Below are 25521 nucleotides of genomic sequence, written 5' to 3'. Positions count from 1 at the left end.
GATTCTTATTTACAATAATTTTTATTTTCAAAGTGTTAGTATTATGGCTTCGGCTAAATTACATTTAAAATATTTCATGTGAGAAAAATACATCTCGATTGCCAATTATTTGGTTATTATTTTAATCAATGAATGTTATATTGCATTTATGATTAGCTAACTTGATTTAAAGTGTTTGAAGATCAAGATGTTATTAGGGATTGAAAAAAAAATGTAAGTCATTATGTACATTGAGTCCTGATGTCATGTGTCACTTATTTATTGAATGATAAATTTTATAATTTATAAAATTATTTAACCATCATCCAATAAATGAATGTCATATCCATTAGGATTTATGACTCAAGTTGTTTTTTTTTTATGAGACTACTGCTCATGGTATTTATAATTATACAATTATTATGATAAGTTTACATCAAATCTCATATAGCGCTGCCCAAATTTTAAAAAATATCATTAGCAAAAATACTATTATCAAAAGAGACCCCTGCTTTCGTCTTTTGTCCTATTTTTATTATTTTCTTTATAGCAATTTTTATAATAGATTTTGATTTTTAGAATATAATGACGATTAGAATGAGTGATTGATGGATGAATAAAAAAATACTATTGGTATAGGATCAGAAAATGTGCAAAGATCATTCATAGTTAGTCATCTCATTCCATTATATTGACAATTTCAAAAAACTGTTCATACTAAGTATAATGGCAGTCGGGCAAGTATGCCCCCATCATCTAGCGGTTTAGGACATCTCTCTTTCAAGGAAGGCAGCGGGGATTCGACTTCCCCTGGGGATAGGGTACTACGAAAGGAAGTTGATCGTGGATTATAAATAAGCCTAGACTTTATTCTTCCTGGGTCGATGCCCGAGCGGTTAATGGGGACGTACTGTAAATTCGTTGGCAATATGTCTACGCTGGTTTAAATCCAGCTCGGCCCAATAATTCACTGATCCACCAGGAAATGATATAACCCCCTTTGTTTTCCAGAAATGCAAAATACAAAAGACTCAAGAATAAAAAGAGTCAAATTCTCCGATAAATCCTTACTGTTATTTAATTGTTTTGTTTGCTCCATTTATTTGTTCCCATAAATTCTGATCTTGCTAATAATGATCTAGATTCATATCCGGGTCATGAAATCGAAAAGCATAAAATATAATGAAAAGAATAAAGTAATGCAAAAAAAGACTTTTTTTTTTCATTGGGGACATTGAAAAATGAATTATCAATCGATTTGGCAATAACGAAAGGAATCCGTGCCGCTCTAACAAAAGTGTATATCCTTGTGTATATTAATATATCACTTACGTCTCTGTTCCAACGTCGATTTTTATCTAAATATAAATGAAATTGTTTGAATGAAATCATAAAAATAGGTATTCAGTACATTTTACCACCCCCGAATTGTAGTTCAATTGGTCAGAGCACCGCCCTGTCAAGGCGGAAGCTGTGGGTTCGAGCCCCGTCAATCCCGACGGATCCAAATCCAATAAAAAAAATATCAATATATCTCGCCGTTTCTGTTAAACTGGGGCAAAATAAAATGGTAGAATTTCATGCCTACTGCTCTCCTTTTCTCTTTTTTCTTTTTCATTTCGATTTCTCATCAACTAGTACCGATTGATGAGGAAGAGACATGTGTGAATTGCTACAATTATTGGTTTTGGTAGCATCATATTCAAGATTCCAAGAGCTACCGTAGGGGGTCTGTTTTTTTTACCCCCCCCCCCCCCCCCATTTGTGTACCATATTGTTCCCCGGAAGCGTATACACAACTAATGTTTTTTTTACTCCCCCTCCCCCCCCCCCCCCCCACCCCATTTGTGTATGGAATGGAATTGAGTACCATATTGTTCCCCGGAAGCGTATACACAACTAAATTTAATATCATTATTTTGATAAAATACTTTTAAGATTAAGATTCAAAGTATATTCTTCTCTACTTTATAGTTTGACTAACTTAAATTACTAGTTTGAATTTAAAAAAAAAATATCTCATTCAAATTTCACACCGAACTTTTGAGGGATACGTTCCAGTACTAATCCAAGGGAGGGGGATGATGTTCTTAATAAAATAAAATAAAGATCAAGCAATGAGCCAACCCCTCATGAGGAGGGAATGAATAATCTTCCAATAAATGAATGTCATATCGTGTTGGGACTTAAGTTGGTATTTTTTTTAATGAGATTATTGCTTATGATGTTTACAATTATACAATTATTGAGATAGGTTTATATCAAATAGCAATGTCTAGATTTTAACATTTACTCAAGGTTTGAGGAATAAATTTTAAATCAAACCCCACAATGCATCTATGGGGATTCGAATTCCTCACACTTGTGAGAGAGTGACTGCCGAGTGGTTAACTTGGTGCTTAAATATTAAGAGGTTAATACTAAATTACATGCATGTAACTTATAAATCTCTCACATGAATAGTGAGTGGGCGTGCATGTAACTTAGGGGGGTTCATATTAAGATGCTTAGCATTACTCTAAAACTAATCACTTTAATACAAATTTAAACATTTGTTACAACTTTAAAATTAATTCTGTCACAATATACTAATTTTTATTTTCTTTCCCAACCGATGTAGGATAATAGTATTTTGATAAATCAACATTTATTACAAACTAATTAACAAAACTTCTATTATAGCAGCGAATTACACACCCCAATTATCCGTTTGGGGTAATCTACATAAACTACAAATGATTTTAAATATCGATCCCTACACATGTCGAAAATATTTCGTTTAAAATCTTAGAAAGTGTTTCGTTTTACTCTTTTTTTCTCTCAACAGAGAAAAAAAACAAACTTTTTTAGGGGCACTTTTTAGTATTGCATAAATATAAAAAGTTACTTTATACTGGAAAAGCTTCGCAGATCCGAGACGTCGCACTGTCGCAGCAAATCAGCAATGCAGCGTAGACTCTCGTCTGGGGATCCGAATCAGGGCTTTTTGGCGACTCGAAAGGCCACTAAAACGATGTCTAATTTTAGCCAAAGTATCAATCATTATTATCGCGGATGACATGTCGTCACCACAATTTATCATTTCCTTTACCAACGATTCGCCATCGACCAATCCCCACTCGCCTCCTCCACACGCGGCCCCACTTAACCCCACCGCATCCAACGCGTGTCCCCATCTGCGCGTGGCCCCCCCCTTTCTCCATGTCGCCACCTTGCACTCGCCTCAGTTTTCTAACACGCCATTTTTTGGGCTTTTGATGTAACAAGTAAACGAATTTAAATAAAAAAAGGATAGGAGTTTATCATTAATGTCTATATTTTTCTTAGTATTCTCAATTCAGGTCCCCTACCCTATTAAAGTGTCTAAAGTACCCTTACTATGTATTGAAGTTTGACATAGCACGTGGGTTAACACTCTACGAGTATTCAGTCATTTTGACATGATTAAGACCTATTTGAACTGAAATAATGTTCAATTTTGAAACAAGAAAAAAGAAAAGACAAGCCTGTCACTATTTTGAACAGCTAATTAAATCCTATATTTAAAAATTAGACATCCAAATTAATTTTTGTTAACAAATTCAATTTATTTGGACGACATATCAACTTATTAAAGTAACTCGACTTGTCTATTATTGTGTCGTTTATTTAGCATGACTTTAATAATAATTTTTTTTCAAATTCACATGCTCAACATGTTTTTCATGTATTTTCTATAATTTTTGTAGTGCTACTTTCATAAACTCTAATAAATTTTATTTAAAATATATAAACTAAAACATATTTTTGTTAGACAAAGAATTGTTGGTCATGGCATAAATGAATTATTGTCTCAAAAACTCTAAAATCAAATCTTATTAAATAAGTAATAGAAACGACTCACTAATAATAATAATATCAATTTTGGCTAACCTAAATGGGTTGTATCAAAAATTGTTAGCCTTTATTATGTACATAGTACAATAATATTGGTGAGGGTTGTAGGAGTCCAGTTGTACATTCAAGAAACATTAAGGGGCTATCCGTCAATTAGAATAAAATTTGATGGTTTGGATGTTCCTTTACTTTGAAAAATTGTTTTAAGAATGAAAAGAAAGAAAAGAAAAAGGTAATGGTTAGAATAAAAGGGAGAAAATAAAATAAAATAAAATGACTTGGAGATTAAAAAACAGTGAAAAATAAAATGAATGGAGTCATCACCTAACGATGCTAACCTCCGTCGTTGGTTGGCCAAACCAACTCTTTGAAGTTTGAACTTTGAAGCTACTTTAAGAATATTATTTTTGTTATTATTTTTAATATTAAGACTCCAAAAGAAATGGAACGAGACGGCGTTGAGCGGCCGAGAATCCCGGAGATGGAGGTGCATCCGGCGATGGTGACGGAGGCGGACCCGTCCGCGTCAGCACTCTGGGACTGGAGCGATCTCCTGGACTTCACCACAGACGATCATTTCAATCTCCCTCTAGATCCCGCTCAATTGGAATTAAACCCCTTGCTCGAGCCGCAGCCGGAGCCTCCGGTTGTCAACAATTTGGAGCGGGTGAGGAAGCGCGATCCGAGGCTGACGTGTTCCAACTTTTTGGCTGGTCGGATCCCTTGCGCGTGTCCAGAGCTTGACGAGATGCTCGAGGAGCAGGAGGCGGGGCTGCCGGGGAAGAAGCGGGCCAGAACGGTGCGGGCGGGCCACGGGCAAGGGAAGGCAAGGTGTCAGGTGCCGGGGTGTGAGGCAGATATTAGTGAGCTTAAAGGATATCATAAAAGGCATAGGGTCTGTCTTCGATGCGCAAACGCTTCTACCGTTTTGCTCGATGGAGAGAGCAAGAGATATTGTCAACAGTGTGGCAAGTAAAGTTCAAACTTTTTTTTCATGTAATTGTGAACTTCATATATATGTATTGTACTTGATTATTGTCAACATGTTGTTAATGCGAGGCATTGGAAATTTAATTGAACTGAAAGTATGCAATTTTTTATGTGTATATCAATTCGACGTTGAAGGTTTGAAATCTTGTCATTTGGTTTTGGACTTCTAGGGAGTAAATTTTAGGTCGTGCTGGCTGGAAGTTAGTGACTTGAGTGATTTTGCATTTTTTATCATAGGCCTTTCATGAACTTCCTTAAATTTGTTGAAAACCTCTTCTGAAATTTTAGATACTTTCTTAGTTTTTGGTTGCCTTCCTGTGGGAGGCTTTTGATGAATTTTGAAACTATTTGTCTTCCTGTATTCAGGCCAAAGGTTGGGGTTATAACCTGTTAATTAAACTTATGCATATCAAATGCCATTCATTTGCATTTGGTTCCTCTTTATGAAGTAGGTTAAGGATTTTGATTATAGTCTTTTGCTTTGCAATTGTGTGAATATGACAATGTGGTTGTTTCAATTTATGTAGACTGTAATGTATGTAATGATTTGAAATCAAATTACTGGGAGTTACCACTGAAGTGTTATTGCATCGTTGATTCTCGAGTGGCAGTACTGTGTGTCATTTTGGTTGGTTGGAAGTTGACAGATGGTTTGTTGTTATCTTTCTTAACTGATGGTTTGTTTGGCAATTGTTTTGCAGGTTTCATTTATTATCTGATTTTGATGAAGGTAAAAGAAGTTGCCGAAGAAAATTGGAGCGCCACAACAATAGACGGCGTAGAAAATCTGTAGATTCTAAAGGTGCTGTAGACAGCGAACCTCCAGGGGCCTCACGCTGTGAGGATATTATTTGCGATGATGATTCAGGAAAAGGTATCTTAACTTTTGACCTAATGCAGATTGTGCAATAATCACTTTTTTTTTTAAATATACTTTTGGTTTTTAAGGTGGGAGCAGCACAGTTATCTTTCCTTTCTTTGAAAATTGTTCTATTGACTGATATAATGAATTAATTGCAGATAGTTTATGCTTGAGTAGTCAGATAACTGATCAAGAAGCATTTTTGGAGTCCGAAGATGGCCTTGTTTCCGCCCTTAACTCAGCTCCCAATACACAGAATGTCAACAGTGATAGTGGAATTTCCGCTGTTGCTTCTGGTGAAATCCGGACGGAAAGAGGAAAAGATGACTCTAAAGCTTCACTTTCACCTTCCAATTGTGACAATAAGAGTTCTTATTCGTCTTTGGTGGGTCCTGACAACTGTTTTTCGATGATGTTGATGTGAGCTCCCATGCTTGTGATTTATTATTAATTGTGTCTATTGTTATAGTGTCCAACAGGTCGAATCTCGTTCAAGCTATATGATTGGAATCCAGCGGAATTTCCAAGAAGACTTCGGCACCAAGTACTTAAAGAATCATTACTACAGTTTAGTATTGCAAGGAATAAAGGGGTTTTGTAGCATTGAGTATTAGGAATTTCTAACACATTGCTGAATGTATTTGCAGATATTCCACTGGTTGGCCAGTATGCCAGTTGAGTTGGAGGGGTATATCCGCCCTGGATGTACAATCTTGACTGTATTCATTGCAATGCCTAAGATTATGTGGGCAAAGGTAATGGTTTAACTGATGCTTTATATGCCTTCCTTCTGGGATTGTAATTTTATTAGTCTTTGGATTGTAATTTAATTATTGTTGTTGTGTATACACACGATGGTCTTATGACGGATTGTAGCAGTTTATGCAGAGTTGATTTTTATCTATAGATGTTACTTCCTTTTTTTTCCTCCTTCATCAGCTGCTTGTCTGTAGGAGGCATGATTTAGTCATCTAAAACTCCTGTTATTTGGTCATTCTATAATGATATTATGATGTCTGAATATCCACCACTGTTCAATTTTAAGGATGATTGCAAGCCTTATACATAATTTTTTGCATCTTTATGTTGTCATTTGTTACACCGTTTAATAACATTTTGTCATGGTTTCATCGAGCAGTTATATGAAGATCCTATAAGATATGTGCACAATTTTGTTGTTGAACCTGGAACTGCAAGCATGTTATCTGGAAGAGGTTCCATGTTTGTTCATCTAAACAACATGATTTTCCATGTTAAAGGTAATTTAATGATGATTAAATTAATGATGCTTAAGGTTCACAATTGATTTATCATATGATATGTAGTCTTGTTACTTTTTTATTTTTCCCTTTCTTTAAGGTTTTGCCATTCCTGTACTTGTTTCTACAAAATAGTGTGTTTGCAAGTACTTTGCATAAAGCAGCTTTTTGTCACTGCTTCTCAGGAATTCTATTTCCTGCACTCTTAGTTTCTGATAGTTCCTGCTTCAGAACAAAACAGTGTTTAACTTTTAAACATGATCAGGCCTTTTTAATTAATGTAGGTGGAACTTCTGTGGTGAAAGTTGATGTAAAGGTGCAGGCCCCAAAGCTTCACTATGTTCAGCCTTCATGTTTTGAGGCTGGCAAGCCCTTGGAGTTTGTTGCTTGTGGAAGCAATTTAATACAACCCAAATTGCGGTATGTCACAGTTAGCCTTAAGAAACTACGAGTGTTTTCTGTTACATTTTATGTTGGATCCTAGTTGATTCACTGATGCTCTGTCAAGTATTTAGTTGGCAATTATATAATGGCTATAGTAATCATTTTTAGTTTATTTAGCCCTCATATTTTAATAGTTCTTTGTAATGATTTATATATTTGAAATTGTGATTAATGTATGGCTCATATGTTGTTTCATTGGGGACTATATGTGGGATCTTTGTCGCTATGTTTATTTTTAGTGATTCTTAATTATGTTGTTTTATATTTCATTTGTGTTCTTGCTGTATTTTTTATAGAGCTGGCAAAACGGGTCATCGGGTCGTGTTCGTGTCGTGTCAGCTTCGTGTCGTGTCAAATTTAGGTCGATCCAAACCCGACCCATTTAATAATCGTGTCAAAATATTGAGACCCAAACCCGACACGGAAAATAATCGGGTTACCCAATAACCCGTTTAATATCTATATATTGAACAAAAGTTACATAAAATAGTTACACATAATTTATCGATATTATAAAATATACATATCTACCAATATATTACACATTTACACTATTGAGGTTTTAATAATATATATATATAATATTATATATCAATATTATAAAATATACATGTCTATCAATTTTTACACATTTACACTAGTGAAACTCTAAATGTATGTAAAATTTTATAAATAAAACACAGTGTTTATATTCACCCTTTTAAAGAATAAAAAAAGAAAATCATCTCTAATATTTGAGTTGTAATTATAAGAATATGTAAATTATTTTAAAATAGAAAATATAATTGGGTCATTGATCGGGTAAATGGGTCAAGAATTTTAACCCTAACCCGACACGGAAAAAAATCGTGTTGACCCGGACCCGACCCATTTAATAATCGTGTTAAATTTGACGACCCATACCCATTTTTTTATGTCGTGTTCGTGTCGGGTAATCGGGTCGTGTCAAATTTTGCCAGCTCTAATTTTTGAACTATATAATGTGAGGATCTATAAAGATGGCCATGATTACAGGTTTCTTATATCATTTGCTGGAAAGTATCTGCCTCATGATTATTGTATTGTATCTCCACTTGGTGGAAGTGAAGGGGAATCACTTGCTCTTGAACATCAGTTTTACAAGATAAATGTTCCTCACATTGAAGCAAATCTCTTTGGTCCTGCATTTATTGAAGTAAGTATTTTGAAAATTTGTAATCAAAAGTCTGTTTATATTCTTTTGTGGAGGTGATTGCCTTGTTGGCATGGTCCTGTGATGGGCTCAGTTTGTAATAATTGTGATGTTCTGCAGCTTCTGATTAGGAAATTTACTCTGAGATATATAACTGCACGTAAGATTGTATATGATTTTCTAATACCAGTATATGTATCTATACTGCTTCTGTACGTTTTTAATTTTCAACTTTTATGTTTTCCTTGCATAATTTTTTAGGTGCCAGATTAATTTGATGAGCTGTTTGATAAATCTTGCATTCTTTTGTTGCTTTGTCTGTATGATATGGCTAGCCAAACCATTTAACATACCCATGAATTAGTATCTCTTGGTAACAGAATCTCTTGAATGCATGGCAGTCTAGTACTATTTATTTTTTTATTGAATAAATATGATAGAAGAAAGAGAAACTGGTATGAAAAAGAGGCACATACAAATAATTCATGATACCTCTCTGCATTAATGTTATTTGGTTGCCTGTCCACCTAGTTGATCTATTGATTAGAGTTGTTCTGTTATTATGCAGCCAGAAGTTTAATTGAACAATTGCTTCATGTGAATTTTATGATCTGCTATGAAATGTAAACATATTATGATAAGCAGTGGATTGGTACTGATATATGATAGTGTAACGTGATAATGGTTGTTTTTGATTCATTAATCTTAACAATCCGCTGAACAGGTTGAGAATGAGTCTGGTTTATCAAACTTTATACCTGTACTGATTGGGGACAAAGGGACTTGTTCTGAAATAAAGATAATACAGCAAAGATTTGAAGCATCTTTCTTTTCTAAGAGATCTCAGTTTATGGCTAGTGGTTTGCTGTCTGACCTGTGTGAGGTTTCTGCATGGAGACAAAAAGCATTAACTGAACTTCTTGTAGACATAGCATGGCTACTAAAGGCACCAGCATCAGAAAGTTTTCGACAAACTATATCGTCTTCTGAAGTTCAGAGATTTAATCAACTATTGCGTTTTCTGATATACAATGAGTCAACCACCATTTTGGAGAAAATGTTGCAAAATATGAAGATTATGATGAATAACATTGAGTCAAACACTGCAGTTAATGGCATCAGTGACTCTGACATGGGGCTGTTACTTAAGTATATGGATTATGCGAGAGGGATTCTTTGTCAAAAAGTTAAGAAAGACGAAGGCCCAATGCAGCACTCTGGGAACATTGTGCCGAAAATGATAAGCAGCTCTCAAAGCTGCTTGCAAGCCAACTCACTTGTTCCTAGCACCAAGCAGGTGAGGACTTAAATTTTCCTAATTCAGTTTTCTTGACATGGACTTTGAAGTATTCGCAACCTTTTGCTTATCTGCCATGGATTCTTTTTTCTTGCTTATAAATATTACACAGGAACATTCTTAACCCATCTAGTGATGATATTGCTAGTCTGACACAATGGAAATGGTACATTGTTGTATAACATGTTTCCTAATGTTGGCGTCTTGAAGTTTTGCTAAAACAGCTTCTGCCTTCTGGTGTGAAAGTAAATTCTAGTGATGGTGTTAATACTGTTTTGTAGGCAGTCATTCTTCATCTTTTTGGAATTGAATTATTCTTGCATTGATTAACAAAGGAGTGCCACTTTAAGAAGCTTGCTGTTATTACTGTCCAGATTTTCATTCTTTATTTTTCATTTCTATACTTATTAAATAGTAAAATTTTGTGGAATAGTAGTTGGCTCTATTGTTAAGACCTCTTGGGGTTGTACAAGAAGTTTGGAATTCAGATCCGGCTCATTTTAGTTGAGTAGGGGACTAGGGGGGTTTGGTTCATGTTTATGTACCATCATAAACAGGGGAAATTTTTTTAAAAATTCAAGCTTGTATAATTTTGTTGAAGGTTTTCTTTCTTCCTGCTACATGGACATTCACAAAACTATAGTAGATCATCGAGATTATTACACACACTGTCTATTTACTCATAATATCCTGATTCCCTGTTTTAGTTTTGTTTAGGGATAGGCAATTTACGAAAATGCTACTTTTACACCCACTTTTGGACTAGATGATAAAATGATGCCATTTGCTTGTGAAATGAGTGATGTGAAAATACTACATTGGGTTGTTTCAAGTTTCTCTCTCTCTCCTTTTTTTGGGGGGGGGGGGGGGGGGGGGGTAGCATTTCAGCAGTTAAAATCTTTAATAATCTAGTTTCTTTCATGTTTGGAAATCAACTAGTTTTATCTTCTCGTACAGCTTCATAAACTGACATCGATTTCTACCCTTCAGTGATTTTATTGTCATGTCATTTACAGGATTTAAGATCAAACGATAAGATAGGTGCAGTGATGGGTTCAGCAACTGTTGATAGGTGCGAAGTAGTGCCACTTTTGAACAGAGAGGTTGTTATGAATGTGAACCTTATCAAGGAATTGCCAAGAAAATCATGTAGTCCCATTTTCTCTGGCAGAGTCTTGAGTTCTCTGCCAACGGTAACTGTAATAGCAATGGCTGCTGTTTGTTTTGGGGTATGCTTGGTGGTCCTCCACCCTCAAAAGGTTGGTCATTTTGCAACATCCATACGTCGATCCTTGTTTGGCAATTTGTAGATGTTGAAAAGAGGTTTTTAGGACCAAACAATCGCTGTCATCTGTATATCTGCATGTACTTCTGTTGTACGCTGTATCTCATATCAAATCAAGTTGCCTGAAGCACAAGTAACTCCTTGTACTTCTCGTGTAGTTTGTCCATATTGACTCGATGCAAGTGCTTCTGCTTGCTTGCTGCATATAGGATATAACAAGACATAGCTGACTGTGCTTTTGAGAGACGTGAAGATCAAGATTGGTTTCTTGATTTTAGTGGAAAGCTATTTTGTTGGTGTATTTGAGCTTTTATGCATGTAAGTTTGGCTCTATTGGTGGGGTAATCAGAGAGGATTTTGGCAGGTTCTGATCTCGTTCTTGCTCTCCTCCAATGCCTGCTCATAGCTGTTGTGCTTTAGCTTAACTTCAAGCTAAATTAACTCGTAGTTGATGGTGATTTCATTTAATTCTACGATATTTATGTACTCTATGCTTCAAGGTTATCTTGTTCTCGCTCTTCAATGCCTGCGCGAAATTGTTGTGCTTTATCTTAATCTTCGAGCTAAAGTATCTTGTAATTGACTAATTGAACCTCTATAGATTAAAAGTCACGAAACCTCGAAATTCTAAGCAACCAAACTATTCGTTTGGTTAAAACTCTTTTCTGCCCTTGATCTTCGAAAGGATATGTTTTCTCGCATTTGCTTTAAGAATACTTAATTCACGATTTTTTTGTTTTGCCTGTTACATGTCTTATTAAACTAGTGGATTGCTGTGAAAAGCAAATAACTAGTTGTTGTCTGAAAAGAAGTTCGCGTTTCCGTCAGTGTCCGGCTCTTTGGTGGCTTTCGGCTTCTCCAATTGGCTGGCTGCTTCCCTTGTTTCTACTTTCTGGGACACATCTAAGTGCTAAAAAATATTTGGCTCTTGGGAGTATATTAAATTATTAATAGCTCTTTATCTTGATATTATAAATCAATTCATAAGTTTTGACAGCGTTAAAAACACTATCGTAACTGGCACTGATGGATGGCAAGCTGGCAACTTGCTTCCTTTCGAAAATCTAATCCTTCTTTAATATAATTAATTTCCTTAAATCTTTTGACAATCATTACCTCAATTATATGTGTGTGTGTGTGTGCAAATATCATGAGATAAGATATATTTTCACAATATCATAAAAATTATCAGTAAAATTAAATTGTGAGTATTATGAATGCTTGGGAAAATTCTATATCTCGTTTTGTTACCACTTTTTTATTTATTTATTAAAATTGAAAAATTAAAGTAAGATATGAATTTTGTCCGATGAATTGGACAATTGAAACTGTTGTAGTAGGGCGGCCAAGTAATTGAAAATCACTTAAAAATCACTCTGAAAAATTCTCTTTCAAGGGGTACATTAGGATCTGTATATTATTTACATAGTCTTTTTTTTTTTTTTTTTTGAAAAAAAATATCGTCCATTAACATTATTAAATGAAGGTAGTTGTCTTGTGCAGTACAAAAGCTAGGAGACAAGCAATGGTCACCATATTTGGATTCAAAATGATTGCAAAATGTTCTAATTGGTTTCACGAGATGCATAAATATTATTATTAAATATCAAAAGTAGGCTCACCATATTTGGATTTATTTGCGTAGGATCCGAGTCAGACTTGACAATTCAGTCCGACTTGTGTTGTTTTGCTGGCCCGCTCATGATTGGAAGCCATCGTATTGTAAGAATAAAACTTTTCATATTGGGGAATAGACGCATCTTTTTTCCATTGGAGTAAATTTTAGCATTGGATTTCATTAAAACAGATCCCAACAAACTCCTAATGCCATAATTAGGCCACTTTGCATTATGATATCGTCAATGTAAGGAGATCATATTGTGATGAGTCATTTACAGCTAATTGTTCATCCTTTGTTCATTTACTTATAACAACAAAGCGTCACGACAACATAATGTTTTTTTTTAGTTCCTAATAGTAAGGTCCTAAATTAATGTAAGGCAAACAAACATGACCTAATCGCACTTTACATGTATGGCTGCGAGTATTACAGGAAGCTAAAGAGATAGAAAAAATAATAATATTAAATAATCCTAATTAATTAAGGTCTTGTTTGAGATTAAGATATAATACATTTTAATAAAGTACAGTAAACTGTAGTTATAAAATAAAAATTAATACTATATAGTAAATATAAATTTTAAATAATAATTTTTATAAAATTATTAAAGATATAATAATTTTTTTATTATACAAATGAAAATTTATAGTAACGTAACTTTTAAGTTACAGCAGTTAGTGTTTACTAAATACGTTAGTACTGTAACTTTTAAGATACAACTGCCCAACTTTAAATTATCCTTGAAGCCTCCACGTTTCGCCTTGCAAATTGCAGTACGGTATGCACTGTTTCGAATACCCCATTTATTAGTAATATGTAAATAACAAGTTGAATTAAGCTACAAGATTTTTCCTTAAAAATTCAACAATTTAACTTACGCCACAATTACGACATCATCATCGAAAGCAGGCTTCCTATGGTATCCTGCAGCTTCACCAGCCGAACAAATCGAAGCCTTTGATGATAATAAAAAACCAAAAATAAATGAAATCAAATAAATAAATAAATACAAAGAGTAATAAAAATTTAAAAAAATAAGATCGACGTGAACTTACAGAAATAGCCGGCGAGTCACTGGTTTGGGAAGAAGAAGGTTTAAGATGTTGAAGCAGAATTCTCTGTCTGTGAAGAGCTTTCTCCATCTCTCACTCTCAGGTTTCAATGGAAAGCTTTTGAGTTCTGATGAAACATGTTACTACTTTAACTTTTACACTACAACTGTTTAATTTTAATCCCAAATAAAAACTAACATTAGTTGAGATTTCAGTAGTATGAGCTATTTGAATTCAAGTCTTTTGTATTATTGTTAAGAGAAAACTTCATCAAATCATTTAAAAGTAGATATGCCTTATTCGGTTCCAATCATTCTTAGGTGGGGTTCCAATATTTCGGCTTACGGTGATGTATAATAACTCCATAACAGCAATAGTAATAAAGTGGTTTAATTTTAATTTTCACGTACCTCATTTTCATTTCCTTTTATGCATGTACGTCGGTGTCGAATCAACTAGTGGGTGACATCGTTATCTGCTAAAGCTAGGATTAATGATTGAACCTGTCAGATCTTGAAAATTTTCAAAAGAAAGCTGGCGAGGCGTAATTCCAATACTAGCAATTAAATGATTGAAATGAAATTCGTTATGAAGGGGAGAGATTTGCTGGTTTTGAATTTTTGATCACTTTGTTTATTCAGATGAAAATCTTTTGTAATTAACTAAATCGAGCACCATTTTTGGTGAAATTCGTTTGGTGGGGTTGATTTGGTGTTTCACCGATTAAAAGCAACTGGCTCTCACATCACCACATCTTTCACTAACAACAAACAAAATGATCTCCTTTAAGCGTGATTAGAGATTATTTCTTTTTGAGAATACACAAAAAGATTACTTTCACAGGAGAAAAAGGAAGCTCCAGAGGTTAATTCTATCAATTTAAAATAAAAAAATTATACCCACATCGTAGGATTATTATTTATCTCAATCTCGTTGTCTAACAATAAAATTAAAAAAAAAATGTCACTGTTATAAAATTAACCGGTTGAACATAATATATAAACCGTACACATGATTCACGATGACCCTAATTTTTTTTAATGTAGTGTTATATAGTTCAATTACCTTTTTCTTTCAAACAAACTTAGAACTTCAACGATTTAATTTATTTGGTTTATTTTTGTTTTTTAAAAATAAACGAGCTAAGTCTAAATTAATTTTTTAGCTCATTATCTCTCTCAATATTTTTGAACTCGGGTGACCAACTAAATAAACATTCTTAAAAACCACTCCATTATTTAAATATTGAATCTTAATTGCCACCAAATAATATATTATATGAAGTGTGTGAAATTTTTTTTTTTTCAGTGTAAACATTCGCATGTTTTAAAAAAAACGTAAACATTACATTCTCGTAATTTCGGATATTTTATGGTATTGATAAAATATTAATCTCAACTACTATGTAATTTTAAGGCCTGATCTGTATTGCAAAAGTCTTGTTGATTCGGGTATACTTATCATTTTGAAGAAGTAAAAACTAGTAATTGATCTTCTTAATGCTAAAACTGCACGTCTACGACCACCGCAAAGCCGCCTCCATAATTAGAAACAAATTTAATTAAAATTAAAAATCAGTTCCAACAGTTTTACGAAAACGTCTCCCGACAGCAGAAATGGCAAAATTCTGCAGTCATTGCTGTCACGCAATGAGATTTTTTTTGCACTTTCCAATACGTCTTGCCCATCAGTCCGAGTCGAATCCACGTAATTGCAGATATAATATGCAAATAAATTATTGAGCAATTTTGCTGCTGGCCATTCACAATTCAGTGTTTGCTTCTGGACCTGGCACCTTCATGAACCCTGCTGTGGCGTTCCAATCACCACGTCAGTGACAGCTTTCCTCCCACATGGATTCCAAACTTCGCAGACTTTCTCAAACTGTGCATCTTTTGTTTTATACCCATCCTGTATTATTATTATTATAAAAGACAAAAATTGTTTAATCCAAAAATATCTTCCCACTTGGCTAGATAATTTCATTGCTACGACTACGAGTAGTATATAAACCCCCCGGCACAAAACCCTTCTGCATGCAGAGCGAGTTGAGGCCATTTTATTTGCTTTCTTTTTATTTCTCTGCATATACTGATAATTCTTTTGGAGCTAGATAAAAAATAAAATTAAAAAAATGGCAATCGGGCATTGCAAAGATGTTGAAAATGGTGAGATTGTGATAAACGGGCTTGAGGATTTGGAGGAGCCATTCATACAGAAAGAAGGGAAAGTTGTCAGCTATCAAGACGAAGATGATGATCAGGAAAACAATGGGGGATCAGTAGGGATGGTTTTGTTAAGCACATTTGTTGCTGTTTGTGCCTCTTTTGAATTTGGCTCTTGTGTAAGTACTTTACTTTTTTATATTTAGCTTCTGTCTGTTAAGTCTTAATCAGTGTCAGGGCTTGATCAGCTCAGGAAATGCTTCCAGAAGCAGAAACAGTACTCTTGAATCTTTCTGTTTTTAATGTTTTCATTTCTATTTTATGTTCAGTGTCAGAGTGTCCTTCCTGGCTTGTTTGAGCAAATTTCTTGGTTCTCGTTACTAAATCCTTTTTTTTTTTGGTTGTTTTTTCTTTGTTTTTTTTGTTTTGTCCTTTGATTAGGAACCAAAATTCCCCCCCCCCCCCCCCAAAAAAAAGGTTTGTTTTAGCTTAAGTTAACTCTTTTGGCAGGTGGGCTATTCAGCTCCCACTCAGTCAGCTGTCAGGGATGATCTTCATCTGTCTTTAGCAGAGGTTAGCTTTCTGTTTCTCTTCTTCCTTTTCCAATAGTTTATCATAATTTCTTTCATTAGAATTGCCACTAATATAATTTTTATCAAATGACAGTTCTCAACATTTGGTTCAATTTTAACAATTGGTGCAATGCTCGGTGCTATAACAAGTGGAAGAATTGCGGACATTGTTGGTCGCAAAGGGGTATGTTCAATTGTTCATTTTGGAACATTGATTAAAAGTTTTCAACTGCACGCTTAGCTATCTCCTAGATTCATGCTTAAAATTTTTTGGGTATCTTCTTGACTACAGGCAATGAGAATTTCAGCTTGTTTCTGCATCACTGGGTGGCTAGCTGTATACTTCTCAAATGGATCTTTGTTACTTGACATTGGAAGATTTTTCACAGGATATGGGATTGGAGTTTTCTCTTATGTGGTAAGTGTTTGATAACTTATTCCTAGATTGGTTTTATACTGTTTTTGGATTCTGAAAATTTTGAAAAATGGACATATAGGTTCCAATATTTATAGCTGAAATAGCACCGAGGAATCTCCGTGGACTACTTACAACATTGAATCAGCTCCTTATTGTTACTGGATCTTCAGTTGCGTACATAATAGGATCAATCATTCCATGGAGAATTCTGGCTCTGACTGGTAAGCTAATGTTTGAATTTAATTGTTGAAGAAGGAATTATATTAAAAAGTAATCTATATAATAACGTACAAAGGAGTAACTGTTGGTTTTGATCAATTGAAGGACTTGTTCCATGCGTTTTGCTGCTTGTGGGTCTGTGCTTTGTTCCGGAGTCCCCTAGATGGCTGGTGAGCTTTTGATTATAGTTTTGAAGATTTATTCCCTTTGTTCTCGATGAGAAAAACTAAATGAAAACTGTTGATGCAGGCAAAGGTTGGACTTGACAAAGAATTTCAGGTTGCTCTGCGCAAACTTCGTGGCAAAGATGCCGATATTACTCGCGAAGCAGCTGAAATCCAAGTACTTATCTTAAACTACAGAACTTCCTTAAAAGCCTGTAATTTTATTTGTTTGAGAAACCAAGATTATGTTTCTCTGCAGGTTTATATCCTTACTCTTCGAAGCCTTCCAAAAGCTAGTATCCGGGATCTGTTCAAAAGCAAATATATCCGCTCTGTGATTGTAAGTAAATTCATTATCTTACTGATCAAATTAATGTTAGGTTAAGATGGTTTGTCCATCAAAATTTTTCATTTTGTCCTGACATGCTTCATACTCTGTGATTTAGATTGGGGTGTCATTGATGGTATTACAACAGTTTGTTGGAATTAATGGAATTGGATTCTATACAAGTGAAACCTTTGTGCAAGCTGGTAAGTGCTATCCCTTATTTTTAACTTACTTTTGATTGCTATTTATTTCTAATCTTTCTTGTTGAAACTTAAATCTGGTTCTGTAAATTACAGGTCTTTCTTCTGGCAAACTCGGAACTATACTTTATGCTTGTGTCCAGGTATCTAGTCTCTGCCACTGGCTCAAGAACCCAATCATATAAGATTCTCAATTTAAAACTTAATAAATCTGAAATTGAATTTGCAGGTTCCGATTACTGTAGTAGGTGCATTTCTTATGGATAAATCAGGAAGAAGACCACTTATTATGGTAATTACTACCGCTAATAGTATTCACAAAGTATAAGAATTAATCAGTGAGAAAGAAAGCATTTTAATGACAACAAAACATGCTATTGCATACTCAGATTTCTGCAGCTGGAACGTTTTTAGGTTGCTTCCTAGCTGGAACTTCTTTTTTTCTCAAGGTAATTCACCAAATATCCACAATCACTGAAACGATTTTCTCTAGTTCTTGCCACTTGCGCTAAACTTACTTCATGGTTGTTTTAACCAGGGCCAAAACATGTTCCTTGACTGGGTGCCGGTATTAGCTGTTGGTGGTATATTGGTACGTGATGAGCCATTGTAGCTGATGATATGGTTTTGATATAATACATTCTATTCTACTCTTAAGTTGGAGGAGAACTTTTTTTCTTACTTTTGTTTCTTCATCTCCCCTTGAGATCAGATTTATATAGCATTTTTCTCAATTGGATTTGGAGCTGTTCCTTGGGTGATAATGTCTGAGGTAAGCTTCATTAGTCATTTCTGTCAGGGGAAAGAAACACCAGGACTATCCATTTTTCTCCTATAATAATCTTAAAACCATTTTTCACGGCAGATCTTTCCCATAAACATTAAAGGAGTGGCTGGAAGCTTGGTGGTGTTAGTGAACTGGTCAGGTGCTTGGGCAGTTTCGTATACTTTCAACTTCCTTATGAGCTGGAGTTCCTCGGGTGAATACGAAATTTTTTTAACTTAGCACCAAAGAGTCAATTGGAAGCACGCCTTTTTTCTAAACTGATCACTGCATATATGTTCAATTTTGTTTCAGGCACCTTCTTTATCTACTCTGCCTTCTCTGTGATTACGGTCTTATTCGTGGCAAAATTTGTCCCTGAAACCAAAGGAAAGACACTAGAGCAAATTCAGGCTAGCATCAACAAATCATAGTGAATGAAACCTTAAAAAGCTGAATGAATAGATAGCATTTGTAGACCATCCTCGGCAAATCGATATGATATTGGCACAAGTTTCTTTCTCAATTCGGTTAAACATCAATTCCAGTTAGAACACAGCTACAAGAAGATGCACACAACTTGAATTATCAGCCGACTTATCTGGAGACTCAGAGACGGAGCAATTCAGCAGTATCTTTGACTTGTGCCAACATCATCAATACATGAGCTATTGAGCTTGTAATACTTGTTGAAAGGAAGCAGGGGAAACGTCTTCTACCCAATTCATATTGTAGCTTAGTTGCTGCTGAGGCATTAAATAATAAAGCTTGTTGAAGCACGGGTTTCTTTGTCAAGAAGCTAAAAATTGCATTAAATACTTTCATTGATGAAGCAAATACACTCATACAAATAATCAGAATGGCAAATATAAAATATCCGAGTCCTAGACAAAATTTTTCCTATGCTTTCTGAGAGAGTTGTAAATAACAAAAGTATTGGGGTTAACTCATAAAATGAAAATCACTAATTGGATATTTTTACTGAAAAATTATAACGGTATCACTTTTATTTTGTTATATATACATTAACCACCCCAAAATTTTGATATATTTTTTGTACTATCTTTATTTTTAAATTTGTATCAACTAATTATTTTTATATTAAAAACTTAAATAAACTGATCATTTTATCCTTAAAATGAATTAAAAAATATTTTATCTTATGAAATTTTTTAAAAATTAATTACAACTAATATTTAATTAATTGATAAAAAATATTATTGATTTTTTTAATCCTTTTGACCTAAAAAAACCTATGATACTCATCCCAAATATATTCTTTTAATCAATTATACAATAACGATTATCAAATAATTTTCATTGTTTAAATTAATCACTAAAATAATAATAGTCTAAACCAATTTTGAATAATAAAAAAAATATCATTTAAAAATTATAATTATTAAAATTAACATCTTAAGTTTTGAGATTTATTTATTTTATTAAATTTAGATTTATAGGTTTTTTTGTAATAATAATTTTTTTTAATTTTGAATAGTTATTTTATATAAATTTTTAATATCAAAGTAGTTGATTGATATAAGTTTAAAAACAAAAGTAATGAAAAGAATTTATCAAAATTTTGTAATAATTAGATATAGATATGATAAAATTTTCTAATTTAACAGGTTTATTGTCTTTAACCATCATTCATTTATGTGACGTGGTATTGATCCACCACCCTTCGAAGAGTTATTGGTTAGTGGCTAGGGGTCTATGTGATACAAATTCAAATATTAAATCCTTAATGCGAAATTTTAAGAAATATGATAAAGGGACGTTATTTAACCGTTAAGGGCTGCGGATCCTGGTTTTTACTAAAAATGGGGGATGTCACTCAGAAGTCACTCGTGGCGTCACCACGACGGATGAAACATCTTCTGTCCGCGCGTGATTACACTTGATTCACCCCCCCCTCAATACGTGTCGCTCGCTCTTCCAACAAAACTGCTCGTTAACTGCAATTCAGCAATTTGTCTCTTCGATGAGCGCGAGCATTAAACAAAACAATTGACTGCACAGGTTCCGGTAAACTCTGATTCAAGTAAGAGATTTCGATTGCTAAATTGCTTTAATTTCTGGCTCTTTGTTTGATCACTTCTTACGTCACTGAATTGTATGAGTGGTTTTGTTAGCTTTGATTTTAAAAATTAATAGTTTTTATGGATTATGGGTTAAAGTTAGTGAATTTTTATTTGCAGGGTTAGCTAAGTTATAGTTGATGTTCATAGAATCGTCATAACTGATATCCAATATGGGGAGGTTTGGCAAGGGTGCTAGTTCTTGTGACGATGGATATGCCTCTAGTAGTGGTTCTTTGAGTCAAGGAGGCAACGGGCGACCTGATTATCTTGATCATGAAATTGCTCAACTCACAAAGCTTAGGTCGCAGCCCCATGAATTCTTAAGTAGGACTGCCCCTGGAAAGTTGAGATTGCCAGTTTCAACTGTGAAAATGTTGGTTGGTAGGGAAGTCAATTATTCGGGTAGGGGTAGATTCTCGGCAGCGGATAGTTGTCATGTTTTAAGCCGGTATTTGCCCGTTAATGGTCCTTGGAAGGTAGATGGGATGAATTCTCGCGTCTACACTTCGCAATTCTCTAATGACGGTTCCTTTTTTGTTGCTGCATCTCAGGTGCTGATTTTACAACTTGTTATTAGTATCAGAAGCCTTCATGATCATAATCTCTAAGCGTTTTACATTTTGCTTGAAACAGGAAAGCAACATTAAGGTATATAATGTTGATAAAAATTGGAAAATTCAGAAGGATATTGAAACCAAAGCCTTGAGATGGACAATTACTGATACATCTCTATCACCAGATCAACGTTTTCTTGTAAGTTTGTTGTGTGGCGGGGAACCCGTTAATCAAACATATTAAGTGTTTTGACTGTAATTTTTTTTTTTCTCGGTCAGTTTTAATCAACTTGACTGTAAATATTGCAGGTTTATGCCAGTATATGTGCCATTGTTAATATTGTAGATGTTGGATCCAGTGCTAGAGAGTCACTTGCAAATGTTACGGTATGTGCTACTAATTGTACTTGATCATCTTTAGTTTATTCAGTCATAGGATGTTTTATAGAACTATGCAGATAAATTAGCCGAATCGGGTACCCAAATTATTTCATTAGTTTCATCGTAGATGGATTGTCTACAAGTTTTGTGTCTGGCATTGCACTATATCTCACATCTGCCTTAAACTGATTGGATGATGTTGAACACTCTTTCTTCTAGATTAGAAACCTAACTAAGAATAAGTTATTATTGCAATAAATAGGGCCATTGAACTTGTGATTTGAGGAATAGAGTCTCCTAGTGAAGATTAATTGGGTGCTCTGCCTAACCATCTCTACAATTTGAGCAGCGGTACCTTAACAGATTCAATAGTCATCAGTTTGAGTGATTAGTGTATTATATTCAGATTTTGGTGCATTTCGTATTTGTTCTTGTGGCGTGAAATGTTTATTAATCTAACTTACTTCCTTTCTTGTTTCTTATGAAGAGAAATCCTATTTAAGCTACTTTTATGGTTGATGCTTGTGTGAGCATGAGAGTAGCCTACAAAACTGAAAGCTCAGGACACCGTCTTCATTAATAAACCAAAGAACTATTGAAGAATCTATAAAGATATTTGCCCATTTGTGAAATATTTCTTTACATTTGATTCTCTCTTTTTTACTTTTTGTCTGTTTCTGGTGTAGGAGATCCACAAGGGGTTAGATTTTTCTGCTGATGGAGATGAGGATGAATTTGGGATCTTTTCTGTAAAATTTTCAACTGATGGGCAGGAGCTTGTTGCAGCAGGAAGTGATAATTTCATATATGTTTATGATCTCCAAGCGAATAAGTGTAGCCTTCGAATTCCTGCTCATAAGGTATCATAAGTTTTTGAAAAAAAAAAGAATTAAAATTCTTGTTTCCTATAATATCCAGAGATGTTATTATGAATAATGTTGGTGTTGTGTATCAAACTTTTTGTTGATTCTTCAATTCTTGAATAGTTGTGCGGTACATAACCATTTTAGATCTTTTTCACATGTACATTTTTTCCGTTCCTCATGGCAGAACAGTGTACTTTGCAGAAGACATGGCTATTTGCAGTATTTGAGACTACTATTATATGAAATAGTTGTTGGTTTTGAATTTCAGTCATCTTCTAAATGTTGGAAGTGTATTATTTTTCTGATTTTGCGGCAATTGCTTGGATGTGATTGGAAATATCTGGAGTTACAGAAATCTGATTTGCTATGTCTCTTGCAGTCTGATGTTAACACAGTGTGTTTTGCGGATGAAACTGGCCATCTCATATTCTCTGGAAGTGATGACAGCCTCTGTAAGGTAACTTCATCTATTCATTCAGGTTTTGTACTTTTAGAAGAGAAGAATTAATTACCATTCAAAAGGTTACCAAACCTTTCCCATTATTCAGGTAATTTGAATGCCTTGGTGATTGTTAAGTAGCTAAGGAAGTATTTTCTCCATCTTCAAATTGCTTGTTCAGTTTAGGAATTATGTTTCTTATCTATCAGCTCATTTAGGTGTGGGATAGGCGCTGCTTTATTTCAAAAGGACGAGCAAATGGTGTCTTGATGGGACATCTGGAAGGGATTACATTCATTGATAGTCGTAGAGATGGCCGTTACTTTATTTCAAATGGAAAAGATCAAACTACTAAACTTTGGGATATACGAAAGATGTCCTCAAACACCACAGAGTATGTCTATTCTATCCCTATTGTCATTCTTGATGTTAGCTTGCTTACTTAATTTATCCCTATTTTGTGCTCTCTATGTGCACTAGAAAAATACTGAAGAAGAAGAATTGCTTGGAGTATTAAATTTTTGGTAATCATTTGTTTATCTAGAATTAATATATGTTCTCTTCTGCTGATGATGATTGTGCGCGATGTATTTTAATTACGGCATTCCTACTTCAATTTGTGGCATTTGAAAGTGCTTTAACTAGCCTATGGACTTGTAGCTTGTATGTTGAAATTTTATACTGTTGCCTAACCTGTATGAGTATCTGGCTATCAGACTTGGTATATAATATGAGTTTATTGCAGCACAGGTTAATGAGGTTGGCAGACACCCACGGTGAATCCTATCATCTTATACAACTTGCTCCACTGCTCTGAATTCTTGCTTCCATGTGAACTTGGAATCCTTTTCCCTTGTCCCTTGAACATGAAAATTGATGTAGGATTTAATGCTTATACGAATTGAACAATTGAATCATTCACTAAAACATGTAGGAAACGTACAAGAACCATGAGTCTTGTATATGTGCTCTTCAAATTTGGAGGTGTTATATCATGGGAAAATTTGCACGAAGTCACTGGAGATAACTTAATGGTTGTTATAAAATGCAGTCTTTATTATGTCAAAATCCAAAATAATGAGAGTTTATTTCTTTGTCCAAGCAGTAATTCAAGGCTTAGAGATTATGACTGGGATTATAGATGGATGGAATACCCATCTTATGCAAGAAGGTTGAAACATCCCCATGATCAATCATTGGCTACATATAAAGGACATTCGGTCTTGCGTACTCTCATTCGCTGTTACTTCTCCCCAGAATATAGGTATTTCATTAACTTTTGAAGTAATAATGTATTGTAATGTGTTTCTTGTGTGAGTTTTCAGAGATTTTGGGAAGTTTGCATAATCTTTAGATTTTGATTTCTGTTATGAACACAATCTGTTTATTCTTTCTACTGATGATGATGGCTTAACTGAGCTATAACCTCAAATATAACTTGCCATATTGCATGACTACTTGTAAATGTCTACTTTCAGACTTCAAATCTGAAGTAATAGCTCAGTGTTTTGCAACCTTGACATGAGTATATTTAGGGGAATGCATTTGAGTTGCTAGATTTCCCATGGATATAGTTGGGCAACAATTTACATAACTTGAGGGTTTTCCAGCTAATTTGGGTATTTAGAATCAATCACTTTTAAAATTCTCTAATTGTGTTATAGTCTATTAAAATTCTGGATAGGAATGCTGTTCTGACCAAATTATTTTGGCTATTGAGTATTGAGTATTCAATGTTGATGATTGCTAATCAATTTTTAACTTTTCTTTGTTGATCAATTCACAGCACTGCTCAAAAGTACATCTACACCGGATCTAGTGATAACTCTGTTTACATTTATGATCTAGTAAGTGTGCGAATTTGTTATTCATTTTCCAGATTTAACATAATTTCACTCTTTTTTGTGGAATGCATTACAGAAGATGGAGATGGAGATTTTTTTTTGGTTGATTTGGAGAAAGGAAAAAAAAAAAAAAATCACTTTTACATGTTTTTGCACTATACGTTGTCCTCTAGTAATTGAAACTGACTAATTTATGCTCCAGTTAGTTTGTTTTATGCCCCTATGGTACAATGAATTAATTCGTGTTCCAATTTGTAGGTGAGTGGAGCCCAAGTTGCAAAACTTGATTTCCATAATGCTCCCGTAAGAGATTGTTGTTGGCACCCTATCTATCCTATGCTTATTAGCTCCTCTTGGGATTGCAACATTGTTAGATGGGAAATTCCTGGCATCGGTGAGGCTCCACTACCAAAGCGGAGAACAGTAAGAGCAAGACGTTTTTTCGGAAGAGCATTGAGGTGAATAATGCTTTCATGCACGCATAGGTTTTGATAATTTGGACGGGTAGTGCTGTGTATGATCAAGCTTTTTAAAAAAAAAAACTCAAAAATGTTTCAGATTGCTATTTTATAGTCCATTAATTTTGGAGCAATACTATGCATCCCAACATCTAAATTTTAATTTGAATCTTAACATATGCGACATTCATCTATTAGAAAGTGGTTAAGCAATTTTATAAGTTATGAAA

The 25521-nt window shown here is 34.3% G+C and overlaps 5 protein-coding genes across 8 annotated transcripts; 4 read left to right on the top strand and 1 right to left on the bottom strand.

Moving 5' to 3' along the window:
- The first annotated feature begins 627 nt into the window (after positions 1–627).
- Positions 628–799, top strand: LOC127903733 (uncharacterized). Its single transcript, XM_052444400.1, is given in 3 exon segments — positions 628–647; positions 702–765; positions 767–799. Coding segments are annotated over 3 exon segments (117 nt in total).
- Positions 800–4105: 3306 nt separating this feature from the next.
- LOC102623493 (squamosa promoter-binding-like protein 7) lies at positions 4106–11686 on the top strand. Its single transcript, XM_006489134.3, has 10 exons — positions 4106–4827; positions 5547–5719; positions 5866–6092; positions 6177–6251; positions 6355–6462; positions 6846–6966; positions 7251–7386; positions 8425–8584; positions 9306–9878; positions 10895–11686. Exons 1-10 carry the CDS (start codon positions 4298–4300, stop codon positions 11186–11188), a joined length of 2397 nt encoding a protein of 798 aa, XP_006489197.1. The 5' UTR covers positions 4106–4297; the 3' UTR covers positions 11189–11686.
- A 1260-nt stretch (positions 11687–12946) lies between these two features.
- Positions 12947–14576, bottom strand: LOC102623783 (3-ketoacyl CoA thiolase 1, peroxisomal-like). Of its 2 annotated transcripts, XR_008054734.1 has the most exons (4): positions 14247–14576; positions 13840–13963; positions 13663–13739; positions 12947–13569 (listed from the first exon to the last, which is right to left on the bottom strand). XR_008054734.1 is itself a non-coding variant. In XM_025102817.2 (3 exons), exons 1-3 carry the CDS (start codon positions 13924–13926, stop codon positions 13428–13430), a joined length of 306 nt encoding a protein of 101 aa, XP_024958585.2. In that variant the 5' UTR covers positions 13927–14220; the 3' UTR covers positions 12952–13427. The 2 variants fall into 2 exon arrangements, 1 of the variants encoding a protein (XP_024958585.2); XM_025102817.2 differs by lacking the exon at positions 14247–14576 and having other exon boundaries at positions 12952–13569; positions 13840–14220.
- Positions 14577–15857: 1281 nt separating this feature from the next.
- On the top strand, positions 15858–19463 carry LOC102623977 (sugar transporter ERD6-like 16). The gene is made up of 16 exons (XM_006489135.4): positions 15858–16180; positions 16512–16574; positions 16668–16757; positions 16866–16991; positions 17071–17212; positions 17316–17380; positions 17460–17552; positions 17634–17714; positions 17821–17905; positions 17999–18045; positions 18132–18194; positions 18292–18351; positions 18441–18494; positions 18615–18674; positions 18768–18882; positions 18981–19463. The coding sequence occupies exons 1-16, from the start codon at positions 15971–15973 to the stop codon at positions 19097–19099; spliced, it is 1473 nt and encodes a 490-aa protein (XP_006489198.1). The 5' UTR covers positions 15858–15970; the 3' UTR covers positions 19100–19463.
- Positions 19464–20469: 1006 nt separating this feature from the next.
- On the top strand, positions 20470–25521 carry LOC102624256 (LEC14B homolog). Of its 3 annotated transcripts, none has more exons than XM_025092128.2 (10): positions 20470–20709; positions 20867–21300; positions 21383–21502; positions 21613–21690; positions 22374–22544; positions 22930–23007; positions 23208–23383; positions 24095–24253; positions 24776–24836; positions 25092–25521. In XM_025092128.2, exons 2-10 carry the CDS (start codon positions 20920–20922, stop codon positions 25293–25295), a joined length of 1428 nt encoding a protein of 475 aa, XP_024947896.1. In that variant the 5' UTR covers positions 20470–20709; positions 20867–20919; the 3' UTR covers positions 25296–25521. The 3 variants fall into 3 exon arrangements, with proteins under 3 accessions (XP_024947896.1, XP_006489200.1, XP_006489199.1); XM_006489137.4 differs by having other exon boundaries at positions 20471–20693; positions 22371–22544; XM_006489136.4 differs by having other exon boundaries at positions 20471–20709; positions 22371–22544.

Source organism: Citrus sinensis, chromosome 1 (assembly GCF_022201045.2).
Source record: "Citrus sinensis cultivar Valencia sweet orange chromosome 1, DVS_A1.0, whole genome shotgun sequence".
In the NCBI taxonomy this organism is placed as follows: domain Eukaryota; kingdom Viridiplantae; phylum Streptophyta; class Magnoliopsida; order Sapindales; family Rutaceae; genus Citrus; species Citrus sinensis.
This window is presented reverse-complemented; position numbering and strand designations above follow the sequence as displayed.